This window comes from Equus caballus, chromosome 18 (assembly GCF_041296265.1).
Source record: "Equus caballus isolate H_3958 breed thoroughbred chromosome 18, TB-T2T, whole genome shotgun sequence".
Lineage (NCBI taxonomy): Eukaryota > Metazoa > Chordata > Mammalia > Perissodactyla > Equidae > Equus > Equus caballus.
This window is the reverse complement of record NC_091701.1, coordinates 73,963,143-73,982,335: the sequence shown is the minus strand read 5'-3', so window position 1 is coordinate 73,982,335 and position 19,193 is coordinate 73,963,143. Positions and strand designations below refer to the sequence as shown.

At 36.6% G+C, this 19,193-nt stretch overlaps 1 protein-coding gene across 5 annotated transcripts in view; it reads right to left on the bottom strand.

Moving 5' to 3' along the window:
* The window catches only part of PLCL1 (phospholipase C like 1 (inactive)), a 310,272-nt gene that overhangs the window by 65,784 nt on the left and 225,295 nt on the right, over positions 1-19,193 (bottom strand). For 4 of the 5 annotated variants that reach the window (XM_070241466.1, XM_023622295.2, XM_070241467.1 and 1 more), the window contains one exon: positions 1,452-3,926. In XM_070241466.1, the coding sequence (XP_070097567.1) occupies positions 1,452-3,926 (2,475 nt within the window). Of the gene's footprint in view, positions 1-1,451; positions 3,927-12,452; positions 12,846-19,193 lie in introns of those variants that run through there. The other variant, XM_023622296.2, reaches the window with a different exon arrangement.

Sequence of the window (19,193 nt, the reverse complement as noted above, 5' to 3'; positions counted from 1 at the left end):
TCATAGAGGGATTTATAATAGTTACAGAATTATGTCAGGAAAAGGCAGGTAGAAGATGCTAATATTTGGAGACTGTTTTTAAAATAGTGGCTAAGAGACCCCACCTCAAATTAAATGCTTACAGTCTGAGGATTTACATATCATTTATGTACCACACTATTTTCCACCACTTTGGCTATTAAAATTGATTTTAAGTCAATCCTAGAATTCCTCTGTGAAATAATGTAAAAATAAAGTTTTCACCAAGTCGTGGGTTTGAGGATCAGCATCACATGACTAAAAACCAGGAAGGACCATGGTTGTGGCAGTAGGTCTGGATTTAAAGCCCGACATTGCTATTTATTAACAGCAATATTTGGGAAATTATTTAATCTCTTCAAGCTTGTTTTCTGTCTTGAAGTGGGGATTTTCCGGTGAGGGTTACTTTAAAAATGTTAGCTAAAGGAGCAAATGCAGTGCATTGAAAAATATTCCTCTCCTGTTTCACTCTCGTACATAGACTGCTGTTGCTTCTGCCCACCAGCACCTCCTTGCCTGGTGCAGAAACGCAGTATTGTTGTGGATGGACTCTCAGTGACATTGAGCCTGGAATAAATACGTTAAACGATATTGAAGAAAAAAGTTTGTGGCCATCTCTGATTACAAGCATTAATGAAGGGAAAGAAACTAACATTGAATTTCTACATGCCAAGGCTGCGCAATTTACAGAAACTCTCACTTATTTCTCATTATAATCCTGCAATGTAAGTATTACTATTTTTGTTACCTTATGTAGAGAAAACTGATGATCAAAGAGCTGAAATAATTTGTTCAAGATCACATGGGGCTAGAGTTTAATCCAGAATCCACGTCCTTTTGATTAAACCGCATTTCTAAGAGAAACCTACATAGTTTTCAGCAAGTTCAAGTGCTAAATTTTGTTTAGTTTTGTTTGCTCTTGTGGGGAATAACTTATTATTATCGTTGTACACCTAACTAAAAAGTAACAACAGACATTACATTTGTTTCATATGACTTAAAATTCCCTTTCGTGTTCACATAAGCAAATATTTTACACATACACTCCTAATCAGTATGCGCGTGTTTATTTAATATTTTATGTATGACACACATACAATACTTTGTACTCTATTCTCTTCATATACACATTCCACATATCAATTTGGTTATGTACTAGCGATGTTTAATGGGTATATGGCATTTTGCTACATTGATACTCCACTACCTGGCTCACTTAGTTCAGGCCAAATTTAACACAGCATTCATGAATAGAAACATAAAACATATCTGCTTTATTACAGGCAACACTGAACTTAGTTCAGTGGTATATGGGTTTACACAATCTTTCTGATAATTTTTTGAGGAATCAGACTATTAATAAAACAATGTTCACCAGTAAGAGAAGGGAGGAGGGAGTAGGGGCGGGGGGGAGAGGACGGGATTTTTCCTACCTGCATATTTTCTCTCATATCTATGGCTTCTCGCAAGGGATGAAGTGCTGTTTTAAAGACGTCATCTATGGTTTTAAGACCGACATTCCTGAGCATGGTGCATTCCCGAATTTTCTTCCCCATTCTCACCGAAAGGCTGCGCTTCTGTGCCTTGCCTCCTCCACTTCGATTAGTTATTGCTATGTGGACAAAAAGGGTTACGTGCTCCATGATGTCACCCACGAAAGAGCGCAGGGGAACGTGCCGATATCCAGGCTGCAAACATTCAAACGGTATTGTGTATTGCCCTATAAACTCATCCCCGATGTAGTCATCATCCAGAACAACAAAGCGGATCATGGCCAGCTCAGGCAGGTTTACTTGAAACTCAAAAGTTTCATCAAAAATAGGATTATCACTGTTTTGTTGTACGGTTTTAGTTCTTTGCTCGGAGCAGTCTGCCGGAATTCCATGTATCTCTATACAAACATAGGGATCTATGACATCCCCTTTGGCACACGCTCCCTTGGGCTTTGGAAAATTCTGCCCACTGATGATCTTGATGTGAAGAGCCAGAGGAGACACCCCAGGTACAATGCCCTTTGTATTTGCGCTGAAGTAAGAAACTTCATCTCGCATGATGGACGGCCTCAGAACATAACCACAACCCCCATTTTGAAGAAACCAGCCTGTGTGAAGGTCCATCATCGGACCAGGAGTCTGAAAATTCATTGCCACAATCTGACAGCCACAATTCCAAAAGTCTTGTGGATTCAAGTTACTGGAATCAATCCTCATGGCACTAGGATAGATTCTTGATAAGAACTTCTTATTATAATTTACAAAATCCTCTGGATACTCATTTGCAATTCGGCTGGCCTCTGTTTCACTAAATGAACAAATTTCCCAGTAGTTTTGGCTCTTCATAGACAGTTCAAAATCCCTGTACTGAACAGACTGACAGATAGATACCAAATCAGAGAGCTCCCTACACAGCCAGACTTGTTTCTGCTCACCATTGTAATCTACTGACATCCTTCGAGACATTTCAGCTTCTTCATCTTCGTCTGTTACTTCTCCTTCTAAAACATCTGGATCAGAAGGCAATTTCTTTCCTTTCACAATGATCATTCTTTTTAATTTTTCTGGAGATGGGAGGTAGGATTCTGATGGCAAAGGTGCTTCCGTATAGAGCGTATTGCCAAAAACCTTTCTCATCTGTTGGACCATTACCTTCTGCTGTGGCAGGGAGCAGCGATTCCCCAAGCACAGAATGAGTGGGTATTCAGAAGCAACAAAGGCAAATTTATTTATCACCTCTATGACACTTAGAAAGGAAAGGTGTGTTGTCATGTTATTTCGATTACAGAGGATTGGTTCATTATCTGAACCATCACTTACATCAAGTTCAATGCTTCGACAGCCCATTTTCAAAGCTCTGACATACCCGTTAATATCAGCCGGCCCCCGGAACTGGTCTTCTATGAGATAGGTGTTGTGAGAGGCGTTGATGTAGTAGTGAGATAAGGGCTGGGTCATATCTTGGGCAACCTTTTTTTGCTCAGGATCAAAAATCTCACATTCTGGTGACAACAAATACTGGGTAAAGCCATCAATTGCAAGAAACCCTTTTTGGCGTCCCTCTTCAGAAAGTTCATATCTCCGAATAATGTCTAAGCACATATCCTCAGTGATATGGGTGACTCCTTGCTCAGCTTCTAAAAAGAGCATCAGATCATTGGCATCCAAATATTCTTTGTTTTTAGATATCTGTACAAGTAAGAAATATACTTCTGACCTGGTGCAAAGTTCACAAAAAGCTTCGCAAAATTCCTCTTCTGTCACTCGAGTGGTTAGTTTCTCTTTGCTCTTCTGGATTTCTTTAAACTTTAACCTGATCTTGGACTCCTTCAGGGTAGGGTTGAGCTGTTTTATTAACTCTACAGCGGTGTCTTCCAACATAATCCCATTCCCATCAACATCTGCTGCTTCAAACACAGTTTTCAACCACATGAACCTTGGTGTGCTCTGGTTGCCCTCCATAAAATCAAGGGGTTGCTTACTCCGAGAAACCAGGTACCGTAACCCTGACACCCAGATATTTGCTACGTCTGCTGAATTGGCAACCAGATCCAGAGACTCGTAGTTTTCCCCATGGACTATGGAAAAGGCACAGTCCTCACAAATCTGGTCAGCAAGGCCATTGTTTCTAAACGTTTCTGTGTTCTTGCCCAGTCTGATCTCTTTTATGGCAGAAATATCAAGCTTAGCTTTCTCAAGGTCTTTCTTGGAAGGCTCCCAGCGAAGAGCTTGGAGGTCTGTGTCCAGGGTGAAAAAACGGTTGTAAATGCGGGAGTTTGGCCGGACCTTCTTGAGTTCACAGCCAGCTTGCATGAAGCTGATGCAGTCGCTCGCACTGCTAATTTTCTTTTCCGATGGCATGCTGCTGAAAGACACAGTTTTCTTTCTTCCCCCACATTTTTGGTTTGAAGGATCCTGTAAAATAATTTAAAAATAATCAATTTCCTTTAGAAAACAGACAAATTCAGTTAATACTCTATGAACTCTTCAGACTCCATTCAGACATCGTGATTATCTGGACAGACGCTAGCCTAAAATTTACCTTTTCACTGTTTCAGAAAAGAGACATCGCCAAGAAAATTATCTTATTAGGTTCAGAAAAAAAAGCTTATTTTTCAAATGCCTGTATGTTCTTTGAAATAAAATCAAGTATTAAGTTAACTGCAAATCACTGTTATTTGTCCACTGAAGCAGATGTCCTAAGAACCCCACCTGTTGGTACTTTGATAACCCAACTAAGTCCCTAGAGATTTGTGAAAGCAATAAAGCTGGATTTCTTTAAAAGGTTCTCCTCATTCACATTCTGCAACAGTTTAAGTTTTATACTTAACACTAGTTCAAATAAAAGATTTTTACCTGAACACATTTTACATCACAAAGGACTTACAATATAGCTTAACTAAAAATCACTTTTTTTCTCAAATTATTTTGAAGAATATGTGTCTTGAAAGTCAGATTGAGTGCTAACGATAGACAAATGACTCTCACTTGAGCAAATTTTCAGACTGAGGTAAATATTTTAAATGAACGTGATGGGAATTCACACCTGCAGTGCAGTATAATGCTATTAGCAGTCACAGCTTAGAACCAAAGAGAAATATGAATGGCTCCACTAACATTTACAGTTCTTCCGATGTAAATTTAATTTCCAAGCATTTGCCATAAGATTTCCCAGGGGACACTTGCAGTTTGCCTTCCACCCACGTCTGGAAGAGTCCATGGATCTCAGGCTCACAGAATCCGGGTCTCCTCAGCCCGTTTCACCCATCCCTGCACAACAGTGCCAACAGGGCACCAACTTCACCCGTTCAGCTTAGTGTGTCCTTAGCAGGTCAATCATCTCTTGCGTCTGTTTCCTTCTCGGGTGCATCCAGGCCTTCTCACCTATTGTCTTCCCTAAATTACAGGTCCAGTCCTCTGAATACTCATGATTATAAGATGACGGATTTGCTCTAGTCCCGGACAGTCCACCGAGTCCCAATTCATTTATACCGAATATCTGACCGATGCCGCTTAAAACTGGATATTTCTTTATACATTCCTGTTCAGGTCATAGACTCAGGTTAATAATGCTCTCAACCACATCATCGATTCAGACAATTCTCCCAGGAACAAATTTCCCAAAAGCACCTTCATCTATGTTTATAGTGACCGATTTGATAAGCATATCAAACAGGCAACAAAGAGTAGCATGAGAAAAGCATTGTCCTTAGGACAAAAATAACTAGTCTCAAGTTGTGATTATTCCACTCGCTAGATATATGACCTTGGGCAAGTCACTTAGCCTCTCTGAATCTTAATTTCTGCTTTTAAATAGGAACTAATAATCTTTATATATAACACAGTGTTATTGTGAGACTCAAAAGAGAAAATGAGCATGAATATTCTTTGTAAACTGTACGTGCTTGTAAGGTTATTCTTTTTCAAGGGAGAGGAACATTTTCTCATACATCTGGTCACTGTAGGACCATCAGTAGGCAGTGACCAGGATATTGGGGTTATCAAGAAGTTGATTCATTCCTGACCTTTGAGCATTGAAAATACATCTTCACTGATAAACTAAAAATGTTTAAAAACAGCCACATGATATTACTATTTTAAACACTGAAAATTCTAGCCAAAGTAGCCTGGGCCATCTCTTCGCTGGCATTCTTTTAACACGGGTAGACTCTCTCCTCTAGGGCCTCATTTAACTGCAGTCTTGCCTGTAAGAAGCTCCCTGTCCTATAATTCAGGAAAAGGCAGGATGATTTATTACTCAATTGACTAAAACCTTGCCTGTGAAAAGGAAACAAAATTTGCTTTAGTTATAGGATGTTGGTGGGATAATTCATTAACTCAAACATATATATCTGATCTTCAAGTGACAAAGATATAAATTATCCAATTTAGGTTAGAGAATATTGTCCCTTGGTGTTCTAGCATTTAAGAACTTATCTCCTGCTTTTCCAGAGAGTTGTTATTTTTAATTATCCCATCGTGGTCAATTTCCTCATGCATAAGTTAAAAAACAACTATAAATCTTCAGCTATTTACACGCAGATGCACTATTAGAACACATCTAAATTTGTCACAACCCACATGCTGAGAAACATCAGATGTTTGTATGCACTTTTCCACACCATCAAGGCAAGCACCTAATGGCACTAGTGAGATGGGATTAATCTACCAAGAAAAATAAAGAGGGAAACTGTGAATTGTGCTGGTAAATTAGACTGTGACTCAGCTTTGAAAGCTACCATTCAACTAGTCTTTTAAGCTAATGAGACCTTTCATATTAAAAATTATTTTTATATAAGCAGATCATGTTCCAAATAGGATTACTGTCAACAGAGTTATAAAACCTATAATAGTTCCTAACAAACCTTAAATGGGAAATTAGTGTTCCTCTAAACGCATGTATATAGTCCCTGCACCAACCTTCACAGTCTAACGCTCTTGAGCCTCTGTTCATTTATGAGAACAAAACTACTGCTCTCAGAATAGCTTTCTCTTATCAGCCTCTCTACTTTGTGGTGATATCTCCTTAAATCAAGACTTTCTCTCCTAGTAAGTTAAGCCTTCAAGAGATAAATGTTTTATATCTAGCCTACAAAAGAATCCACTTGCCTCACGTAATGCTTATTTCTTGCTTTGACCTCCAACTCCTACATGATTATAAGACATCCCAAAATGCCTTAAAACTTTGAACCAGTGGAAAATGTGCAACCTATGGGTGTTATTTCATACAAAGGACAAAATCCAAAGTTATTACAAGCTCCCAAATGAGAAAAAAACTGGCCAAAGCACATGTGAACAAATAATTAGCTTGTCTGCCATTGACTAGAGCCAAGATTATTTATACTCAAAATATCCTGGAAAAGTTTCAGGGCTCTGATATTTGCCTAGGTCTGTTCTTTCAATGGTCATGCTATGCACTAGCTCTGAAGAGTTGGGAGGAGGTGAGATGGAAAACGTGTTAGAGTGGGCAGGGAGTATTGAGAACTCCAGATCTCCTGAGCTTCTTCACCACCATGGACTCTTTGCCGAGCCCTTCACCACCACATCTTTATTTCCCTCAAGAAGATCTTGGCAGATTGGCGGTGGGGAAGGGGGACTGTTCAGGCAAACAGACAGGGGATATCCTCAACTGGAAATAGTTGAAGCGTTGGTTGTAGATCTTCCTTGTTGATAAATACAAAAAAGTTTGATGATGAAATTAGAGCAAATCAATTGCAGTTACGTGTATAGTAGGACGACAGGTACTTTTGGCATTTTCCAAGAGAAACCAAGTTTGTTATCAGTTCAGGTGTGCTCTTGTCAGCTTCTAGCATATGAGATGATTGAATTGATTCTCATGACCATAACGTCCATCCGGGAGATTATTATAAAGTAAGGACTTTCTGTTTATTTCAAAGCTAAACTTCCTCACTCTGGGATGAAGGAAAAAGGCTAAAGTACCAATTCCTCCCAAAATTTCTCTTAGAGCAGCTTACCAAAAAAAGGTTTAAATTTATTAGAATGAACAGCACATTGTGATACCTCTGTCTCCTAAATTAGAGCTTGGCCTCATATTCTAGTGGGTCCAAGAATTAGGCATTGAGCTCAATCCTTTCTATTTTCTAACATTCTATGTTTGTTTCCAAATTATCATTTCACAACAAGGGATTACATTTAAACAGAGTTGAATAATAAAAACAAATAAACCAAATTGTGTTTATATGGTCTCTGAACATTTCCAGATAATACTTTACATTTTGGAACTACTATCTTCTTAAATTAATTACTTTATATTACTTAAATTAATACTTTATAATCAGGATTTAATCAGAATAGAGAAGAGTCTCATAAACTAGTGAAGTAAAACAGACAAATGCTTCACCCTTTTATTAAAACAATATAAGACACTGGGGCCGGCCCGGTGGCGCAGCGGTTAAGTTCGCACGTTCCGCTTCTCGGCGGCCCGGGGTTCGCTGGTTCGGATCCCGGGTGCGGACATGGCACTGCTTGGCAGCCATGCTGTGGTAGGCGTCCCACGTATAAACTAGAGGAAGATGGGCACGGATGTTAGCTCAGAGCCAGGCTTCCTCAGCAAAAAGAGGAGAACTGGCAGTAGTTAGCTGAGGGCTAATCTTCCTCCAAAAAAAAAGAAACAATATAAGACACTGATTTGTCAATGAGCACTGTTTCTAATATATTCATATCATAAAAATAATTTCCATATAATCTCATGATGTAAGGGTTGATTTCTGATCTCAGAAATAACTTCAAAATACTAGGGAGAAATAGCCAAATGCTGTTTTAGTTTTTTTAATTTTTCATTATTTTCTACAATATTGTTGCTTATTCACTATTAGAAATAGGACACCAATCATGATTAAATGAGATTCCTACACAACTGCAGAGGCTTTATGGCACCCTAAATATGTTTTATGAAACTAAAATTGGAAAAAAATGTTCAAATAAGCCAAATTTCTAAGCCTGTTCCCATAATTTCCCATTGGCATTTGCTCTCTGAGCCCAACAAGGTTGGACGTGCTGCAAGTTTCTTAACAAAAACTCAACAAACAGAATCATTTTTCTTCAAAGACTCTGATCAGCCCCAGAGAGAACTTGGCTTATCCAATGCATGCACAGCTTTAGGTCTCAATCATGAAAGTACTGAATTATTTCAATATAATAAAGTTCAGGAAAAAAGTACACTGAAGTAGCACAAAAATGTGAATTTATCTAAGGCCACTTAAGAATGGTTAAAATGATAAATTTTATGTTATATATATTTTACCACAAATAAGAGTATACTGAAGCACTGTAGGAAAATCTAAGAGTAAAGGAGACATCATACCTATGCTTCCCCACCTCCGCCCTGATGAACATGTTTAGACATCTAATTACATTGTCACGTCTTCTTTTCACTTTTTTGGCAAGTTGTTTTCAAGCAAATGGTTCTAAGATGATTCTTTGTTAAAACAGAACAAATTTACAAAACCTTAAAGAATAGCAACCAAAACACCAGTTGTCAAACTGTGAATAGAAGGATCTTTGTCTCATAATGCAGAAATCCAGCTACATAAATGCAGATACAGTAAGAGTGATGCTCACTTTTCTCTTTTAACATAACAGGGGGGAACACACTTATTTTTGAAGAGTTCTCTTAAAGTCTTCATATACAAATTTAATAGATAATAACTAAAAGACAAACAAAAATATAGGCACATAAATCTTATTTTCACCATAGGGATCCTATCTTGTTCTTATAGACAACCTATGAACTAAACACTATACTAACAATATTCATTCTGGTTTTACAAACTTATAAGCACAAAACTCAGAAATAAAAGGTTTGGTTAAAACATGAAATCTTTAAAGGACTGTGGACAATATATTCCAGAATCCAACTGAGCCCTAACTGTGGATATTGAGAGGCATCTGGTCTCCATTCTTCATTCATTCATTCAACAAACAATAGGTACCTACTCCATGCTAGGGACTAGCACATTGTACAGTTTTGAAGAAACTGATAAGGTCTGAATTTTACCTTAGATGGTTCACTCTGCATGTGCACTAGAAGGACTTGATATGGACACAACTGAAGCTGGTACAGTAGGTGACTACTGCAGCATCAAAGGAATGAGATGGTGATGGCTTGAGGTAGGCTACTAATAAAAGGGATGGGGATAAGCGGGAAGTATCACAAAATAGGAAGTAAAATCATAAGTTCTTGACTGGGTCTAGGATGACCTCTAGGTTTCCAGTTTCAACGACAAGTGAGTGGAAATATCGCTAACTGAGACATGGAATACCAGGAAAGGAGAAGTTGAAGTGGACCTAAGTTGACTTTGTGCCACGGTGGATTTTAGATGACCACGGGCCATGCAGGTGAAGAGGTTGGACAGAGGAGAAGACCTGAAAAAAGCCTGAGGTAAGAGAACCAGGAGCATGAGCTCTCACAGAAGCCAACATACAGGCTTTAAGGAGTGAGTACTGGAAAATAAGATGTTAAAACAGCTTGTTGGATTCAGCCGCTAAGATGTTTACTGGTAACCTTGATGGGAGAATGTCTTATGTTGCCTTCAAGCTGGTGAGGATAGTAGTGAGAGCCCAGCTGTAGCCTGAAAAGAGAGAAAAGTGTTCCAGGAAAGGAGAAGAGCAGGTACAAAGGTCCTTCAGTGGGAAAGAAGGCCAGGGTGACTAAAGTGTCAAAAGTGAGAGGGAGAGTAGCCCCAACTGTGTGAGTGATAATGCAGGGGAAGACAATCTTCAAAACTGCTGTCTCTATTGGCTTGGATTGGTGATAGCTCAAGGAATGGAATTCAGGTCTGATGTATACATCCAATATATGTAACATACACATTTACCTAATGTATCCTGTCCAAAGGGCCTACGCCCAAATCCACATCCAGGTTTGGCAGTTAGGCAGAACAGAGAAAACCCACCTCCACACACAAGGTCTAACTCTTCACACAAAACTCAAGGAGATGGGGGAGGTGTATCCTCACCACATCCTCTGCCTCCAAGGCCCAGGTAACTATAGAATTATACCATTCATTCCACATTAAAATTCCCAAAGTTATTTTCTCACAGTAAGTTCAAATTACTTAATGCAAAGTCACAAACAGGTGACACAACTTACTTATTTTTAATACCACGTGACCCTCCCTGATGGCACTGTATGGTACACTGGAGGTGGAGGTCCTGATATTCACTGCTGAGAAGTGGCTGAAGTCTGACCCAAGCTCTGTGAACCACCGGCTCTCCCTGGTGGCTCCCTAAGCCTCGTTGGTAAAAAGCTGAATAGCTATTTTATTATCCATAAAGGAAGCACTCATTCTCGACACTATCTTATAATTCAACAAAATTAATTAACGGCAATGCTAAGTGTATGCGTGCACATATCTCTTGCCAATTAAGTTTTATGTCTGTATTTAACATTACATTTTATTTATAAAAGGTGATCCATTTACTAAAATGCACTAAAGCCATCTCCTGTAGGAAACCTACTCCAATACATACACACTGCGGAAGGGAGAGGAAACTAATTGAATTATAGGAAGCCAGTGGCCCTCTAAACATTCTCCCAAATGACATCTCTGAAATGATTCTCCTCACTTGAAAGCAAAAATAATTGATGTTCTATAGGCAAAGATGGGGATAGAGAACAGAATGAGTCCATTTCACGGTGGGTTCTTATGCCACTGATTTGCTGTGTAGAGCAGAGAAAGGTTCCACTGCGCTCTATCTCACTGCAATCATTCACTCCTTAGAACTCATTTAGAAGCGCCTCTAAATAAAAGGGACTATCTCAAGCTCTTCTGCTGCATGGCTTCCATCCAGTTAGAGTTTTTCTGCAAGTATGACTCTTACCATGCATGTCCATGTATTATTTCAAAATGCAGCATTCGCTTATGCAAAGACTGACAGAGCACCTACCTTGTGCAAGGCTCCGTCCTAGTGATTCGTTGTTTAAAGGATCATTAATCCCAATACTAACAGTGCCTGGAATTAATGCTTTCTCTCCATCACTCTTTTAATGTCTAGGTTTTTACAACTGATGAAATTAGTAAATAGAATAATGACAAAAATCATCAAATTTAATGATTAGAACAAAGCATATAATGAATGCTTCTAAATAAATGACAACAGCTTTAAAAAACATCAAGGACGTTTGAGAACCAAGACCACAAAGGGGCACAAGAGCTGATGAGGCAATATTAAAAGGAAGTGCTACAGCAATTATGTATAGTGAAGTTATATCTTTAATTTGCTGAGATACTTAAAACCAGACAAAAAACAAGTTAAGCATTGAAATGTTCAAAATCTATCAAGATGGTCTTAGGAAAAATAATTTTAAAAGCATTGTCATTTAACAAGAAAAAAGCCAACTTCCATGTGGATCCTCACTATAATTTTACATCATGGAAAAAAGTCTTAAATTACGCAGTTCTACCTAGGAACCCATTATTCCTAGATGTGCTAGAAAGACCAAGCCACTAACAGTGTGACTTGTAAGAGTGTGCCGCAGGGACCCAGAAGATGGCATCAGTGCGTTTAGTCACACCAAGGTCCTGTTATCATGCTCTCATAGTGACTGCTAAACGTCAGACTAGAAAGCACATGATTAACCCAAATGGTACTAGATTTTCAACAGATTAATAATTTTACAATGCCTCCTAAAGTAACTGAAGAGCAAAATTAGAATTAAGAAGTCACATTCTTCCATTTTCGTTTTTGAGACAAGAGGTTTCTTTATCCTCCTCTAGACCATAATGTTTGTCTCAGACTAAAAAGGCTTTGGTTTGAAATTTTTAACAAAAACTGGGTAGAAATTGACTCAAACGAAGGGTAGGAATAACAGTAAAGGATACCAAAATATCTTTTCTGAGTCACAATTTAAAGAACGCCATATCCTGATTTATATATTTAAAATGTTATTTATTAAACATCTGAAACAAATCTACTTACATGATGTTTATTCAACAACAGTAGAGCGAAGGTGAAGAATTACCTCTCCTTGAACCTTTTTCTATATTCCTCCATCTCTGTAATTCATTCAAGAAGCAAAATCATTGAAAGCTAGTGAAAATCACTGACCTTTCATTATAGATCAACACTCACAGGTAGAATCAAAGACTGTTTCACCTGTTTGGAATTTTTCTTTCTCTTTTAATGAGGAAATTAAATCCATATAGGTGAAGAGACTGGCCACAGAGGAGTCCAGGTAGACAATGGCTTTGGAAGCCTGTATCTCTGGACACCCGGTTCACTCTATTGTTCCATTGATTCCTGCCATTGCTGTTTTCCCCACAGCATTAGGGCACAGACCATGCAATTGTTTATTGTGAAACCTCACTGACTGATGAGCTTTCTATTCTCAACTCTTATTTCCCTTCAAGTTCACAAGCATAGATGCTCCTTTATGTGTCAACTGCTTTCACGGAAAAGGCCTCATTTCTCACTTCAATCTTAGCAATCTCCTCTTGCATCCTACACGATCTACTTTGTACACAGTTACAAGGAACATTAACACTCTCATTTTCCTAGTTTAAAACATGACCTTTTCAACTAACCCTACTGCTGCAATGCATGCTTTCGTTTATTATAAGTCCCAGGAGAATATGCTGCAGTACCGTGCCTTAGCAGCCCACTTTGAACAAAATGAGGTAGACACCAGTAAAGGTCATCTGCCAGTTATTCCACGGCCTCTGAGGAATCACATGCTGCTATCAATCCTGTTCCTACAAGACATGTCCACCTCACACTCCAAAACACTGCATTTAAAATTCATCAGTAGCCTGAGCAACTCTCAGCGGAGATGCCAAGAACCAAGTGGGCCTGGAGACTGAGATATGATTCGGTCCTTCCTCACGAGACTCCCTGCACAGCAGGGCCCAGGAATCCTGGCTGAACTTAGGCCAGCACCGACTTTGTTGTTTCTGGTGTGAGGATTAATCAGAGGGGCTCTTGAGAGAAAGCAGCATGTTATGGTCCCTTTAAAAAGAAAATCTATAATGAAGAATATGTAAACGTATACTTTTAACACCTATAACTAATGCATGTCTTTCAGTGTATTATTGTAGAGATTAAATGTAATGCCCTAATTATTTCATAGGTATTAATTAGACCATCCATCAGAAACTGATAAATAATTAGTTAGGCCTTCAAATCTAGGCATAATTTTATTTTTTTCATTCTAACTAATGTTGCACACTTACTTACACTACTTTATTTGATGGAACATTATTAAATGGAGTTCATTTCACAAATATTCCTGACAAAATTTCCCATTTTTCTTTGTGTACCAAATAGCCAGTTTACAGAATAGTTTCTCCTTCATTGTGACTTTTCAATTTTTAATGGTAATATTTACCTTCAATTAAGGGAACCCAATATATTATTTACATGGATTTTAGTTATTTTGGAATTTAAACATATTCTCCAGTCATCTAAATTTGAATGAAGCATATTTAAAACTGAAAAAGAAATACCCAATATATTTCAATACTATGTGAGGGCTACCATTTGTTATCATAGGCTGTTATTGGGACTGAGTTTCAGAAACAGATGTAATTTATGAAAATAAGAAAATCATTTAGAATTTGAAAGTGGCTAGAAGAGTAGATCTTAAAAGGTCTCATCATAAGAAAAAAATTTTTACTATGTGTGGTGATGGATGTTAACTAAACTTATTCTGGTAATCATTCCACAATATGTACATGTATCAAATCATTATTTTGTACACCTAAAACTAAAACAATGTTATATGTCAATTATATCTCAACTTTTAAAAATCATAGAGTTATATTAGCATAAATGGAAATGAGAGATATAATCAGCCTTGCTTCAGAGCATAAAGTTCTATTAACAAAATAGACTTTGAAAAAAAGTCAACTTCCAGGAATTCAGAGTTTTCTGTGCAATATTTGGAAAGGACAAGACTTCAGATTATAAAGATCATTTATAAATTCCAATTAGGGTATATATGAAACATATAATTACTAATGATATTTCTTAGAGATGGAATCAGTGCCATTGTACTATATAGGAGTAGACACATGTAGGTTTCTCATTAAGAAAAAAAATCTTACAGGAGATTTAAAAACAATGAATTTACTTTTTAATAACATTTTGTAAATGTGTGTGACTTGGGACACGGAAATTAAATGTCAATTTTATAAAAGCATCATTCTATTCAAACTTGCATAATTCTAACCAAACTTAAGAAACAATTCATTTATAGTCTAAATTCATTTTTCTCTAGACTTTGAGAAGTCTAGTCTACCATTTAGTAAATGGATGTATATATTAACAAATGGACCATTTCTTGCATTTGTATTAAGTCTTTATAGATTCTAAAACTTACATTTAAATTATTTTAAACTTCCCAATTGAACATTTTTCTGTAATAAATCCCTAAGAGCAATCTGTGAGCTTTCTCTAAGGTAATCCCTGAATCACATATAAAATAGAATGTGAATTCTCTTGACCCAAAGCAATGTGCAAACACATCCTTTACATTTTTTTTCTCTTATCGTGATAACAGAACATGCGCTTCAGGACTAGTTACCATGGACATATAAAAGCTTTGGCTCAACTTAAGTTGAACATCAACATGAATCTGATTAAAGGTTTCAAGTCTTATCCATAACTTCCGCAATGGGTTAGAACCATCTAACACTTTAATCCTTATTGTATTATCTCTGATTAACTGAACATCAGCATCTGCCCAAGTGCAACAAACAGATGGCAGATCTCAGAGAATGCACATTCTCAGCACAGAGACTCCTGTAGGGTGAACACCCTCCCTCTCCCGCTGATACCCAGTGAGGTCTCCACGGTCAAAGTGCAAGCAAATGTATTGTCTCAGTTTAGACAAACATAAAAGGAAACTATGTAAGGATAGTTTTTATTTGAGATAATAAAATTCAAAGTCCATAAATACCTTACTAATAGAAATTAATGAAATAAATTCCTTCTCCCCAAAGCATTGGATTGGGAACTAATGGATTTTACTTTCACCATCACTACCTTCTTGTGTGACTTCGTGCCAAGCAAAAAGTTCTATGACTATTGATTTTACTTGCAAAAGACTATAATAATTCCTGGCCTAATTCATAGGGCTGGCTTAAGGATCAGAGGGGAAAAAGCATGCTAAAGCATTTTGAAAAGCATAAAATTCCAAAATAGTTAATTATAGGTTCATCTCACTTATGAACATAAGTAAAATAAGGCAGTATATTAAAAGAACAATATATTCTTCAAAAATTCAGGTTGATTCCAGGAATGTAAGAATGGATCAACATTAGGCAATCCGTCAATGTAATTCAATAAATAAATAGGTTCAAATAAATAATTTGAACATAATTTTGGATATGTAAGCCAAAGCAATAAGGCAAGGTTGAAATATTAAGTATAAAACATTATAAAGAAGGTGAGAGGTCATTACTACTTGCAGAGAATATAATTATTTACCTAGAAAATTCGAAAAGATCAACTGAAAAATTATTAGACTAAAAGTGATGGTGGCAAAATAAAATATAAATATAGAAAAATTAATAGCTGTCTTATGTCAACCTACTTTTAAATGTAATGGCAGGGGTGGGTGGGAGTGAGGGGATCTCATTCAAATTAACCACAGATATTATAAACAAGCCAAGAAAAAAACAAGAAGATATGTGCAAAAATTATACACAGAATTTAATTTCATTTAAAGTCAAAAAAGGAAGGATCAAATAAATGAAAGCAGAAAAAATTACTTACTGGAAAGATAACATTGACAAGATTCAAGTTCTCCACTAACTAGTAGACAAATACAATAAAACTGTCATGAAAAGCCCCATGGGATTGTTCAAGGGGTAGGGGTGGAAGTGGCATTTCAAGTAACAAAAGAAACAATGTATTATTCAATTATCAGTGTCAAAAAAAATTCACTATCCATTTGAACAAAAAGATATAACTAGATTTCTGCTTTATGTCAGACCAAAAAATAATTTTAGATAGATTAAAGATTAAATAAAACATAGAAGTACCAGAAAATAAGGAAGTATATGTTTGTATAGTTTTGGGGTGGGGAAGATCTCTTCTTAACAAATACATCAAGGCCAGAAACCATAAAGGAAAAGACTGATAGATCTGCCACATAAAAACTTAAAACTGGGGCCGGCCCTGTGGCCAAGTGGTGAAAGTTCTGTGTGCTCTGCTATGGCAGCCCCGGTTTGCAGGTTCAGATCCCAGGTGCAGACCTACTCCCCTCGTCAGCCATGCTGTGGAGGCATCCCACATACAAAATAGAGGAAGATGTTAGCTCAGGGTGAATCTTCCTCAGCAAAACAAACAAACAAAAAACTTAAAACTATGCTCAAATATTTTTTTAAAAAACTCAAACAGGGAAATATTTGCTATGGGTTCCTTAATTTATAAAAAGTGTTCACAAACAAATTTTGGAAAAGACAAATTCACAAAATTATATAACTGCTTCAAAAATCACATGAAAAGATGCTCAAACACAAATAATTATATGTATATATACAGATATACAAATAAAGTTATTTGTGCATATCAGATTATCAACGGTTTAAAAATGTGAGGTTATGGGGAAATGGGGTTTTCATACAATGTTATATTAAACATAAACTGGTACAACTTTTCTGGAAGACAATATGGTAATATGTTTCAAAATGTTAAAAATGCATTTACTTTGATCTAGCAATATCATTTTTGAAAACGTATCTTACGGAAATATTTGAACAAATGGCCGAATATATATGTACAAGGCAGTTCAATGCCACTCTGTCAATGATATTAAAAAAATTAGAAATAAATTAAATACCCATCCTCAGTAAGGATTGGCAAAATAAATTATGGTACATGCATGCACCGGGATTCTATGCAGCCCTTATAATGGATGACACAGATCTACAAATCTTAAAATGGATAGTATGTGTGTGCGTGTGTGTGTGTGTGTACTTAAAAAGTAGGTCATATAGAAGAATACATACAGTATGAGATCTCATTATTTATATTTGACAAGTCTGGAAAGATATATTCCAATTGGTAATAGTGGTTATCTCTAGAGAAAAAGAAGCAGAATTATGGAATTAGTTTTCACTATCTTGCTCAAATTATTCAAAATTAGCATATATTAGCATATATTATAAGAAAACATAAAGCTATTTCCATAGCACGAATCCAATAATTACCTCATTAATTATCAGAAAGACGCAAATATTATCTGTAGAGATATTTAACAATATCTATCTTTTAAGACTTACTTGAGGCATAACAAAAATGGATAAAATATTAAAGTGCATGGGTTTATTTTTATTAAAATAATTACACTGCTGTTATTTTAGTTAAATATAACATACTAAACATTTATTGTTCTTGGAACTAGGGAATGGTCAATGCATTCCTTACACAGCATGGCAAAATATCCCTTAAATATCATGACAAACCTTTGATTTGGAAATTATTGTAGAATCTTACACTTTAGAACTAGTAACTTCAATTAGCCTTGGTGAAAAGAATGTCCAACACGCAATTCAATTTTATAATGTACCTATAAAATTAACCTCAAAAGTACTTAAACAATTAATTTAAATGAAAATTATGTCTCCTCATAAATCAAACTTTTGCTACCTCTAAGCTTTGAGAGTAGATACAAGTAAATGAATGTTCCCAGAGGAAGAAAAGGAGATTAAACTGAGATTTCTTGGCTAGCTATTTAAATCAATTTGATTTCAATTAAATGCACTCCACTGATAATGATATTCAAATCTGTTGTATTAAATTAGGATTTAAATATATTTCAAAGAAAGTGAACTCAGCAAAAATTCCATAAAGGTACAAGAACTATAATCTCTCAGAGCACACATCCTAATTATAAAAATTTCAACCATTTTCATTGAATGCAAAGTATAGCCTTAAAAGCTCTTCATCAGGTGGCCTTGGCCCAGCCTTCTATTTTCATGTCTAGATACATGACTCCAAACTTCCCTTGGCCATCTATCCTCCTTAACACACTCCCAAGTGTTCAGAAAATATATTATAGTGCAAAAAAGTGTCATTCATTGTCTCCTAACCCACATTCCTTTATTTCTTTAAGTATAGCTACAGAGTTTCTTCTTTAATAGAGGTTCCTTGTCTAAACCCAACTAATCTCAACTCACCAAGCAACTTCTGTCCATCCTGGCAACTTAAAACACTCTTCCACCAGCTGCACTTAACTCTACATTCAACTTGTCAATCTCAGGACATTCAACTAAGGAACCCAATATTCTACCTTGAATACTACATAAAAGAACAAATATTTTTCCAAATCATTTTTACACTTTCAGGAAAAATCATGGTTGCCAATATACTAAAACATACTAAATCTGCTCAATTACTACCAGGATGGTTGCCTCATGAGAATGTAATCTGCAGCAAGAAAATATAATCATAAGAAATGCTAAGAAATGGTAACTAAAACAAAAATACTCTCATATCCCATGTAAATCTATGTCAAATTCGGTTGAAATACTAGCAGTCAATTCTGGTGCACATTCTTAAACGTTGGCTCACTGTTTGAAAAAACTGCCAGGTGGCTTGCTTTCTTGGCACCGAGAGAAGTTTACAAAACCCTGTGAAATTTGAAATGGTTAGGCTTGCTCATCTTAGCAGTTTTAAAAATGGGATGAACATCACAGACTTTTACAGGACTATAAA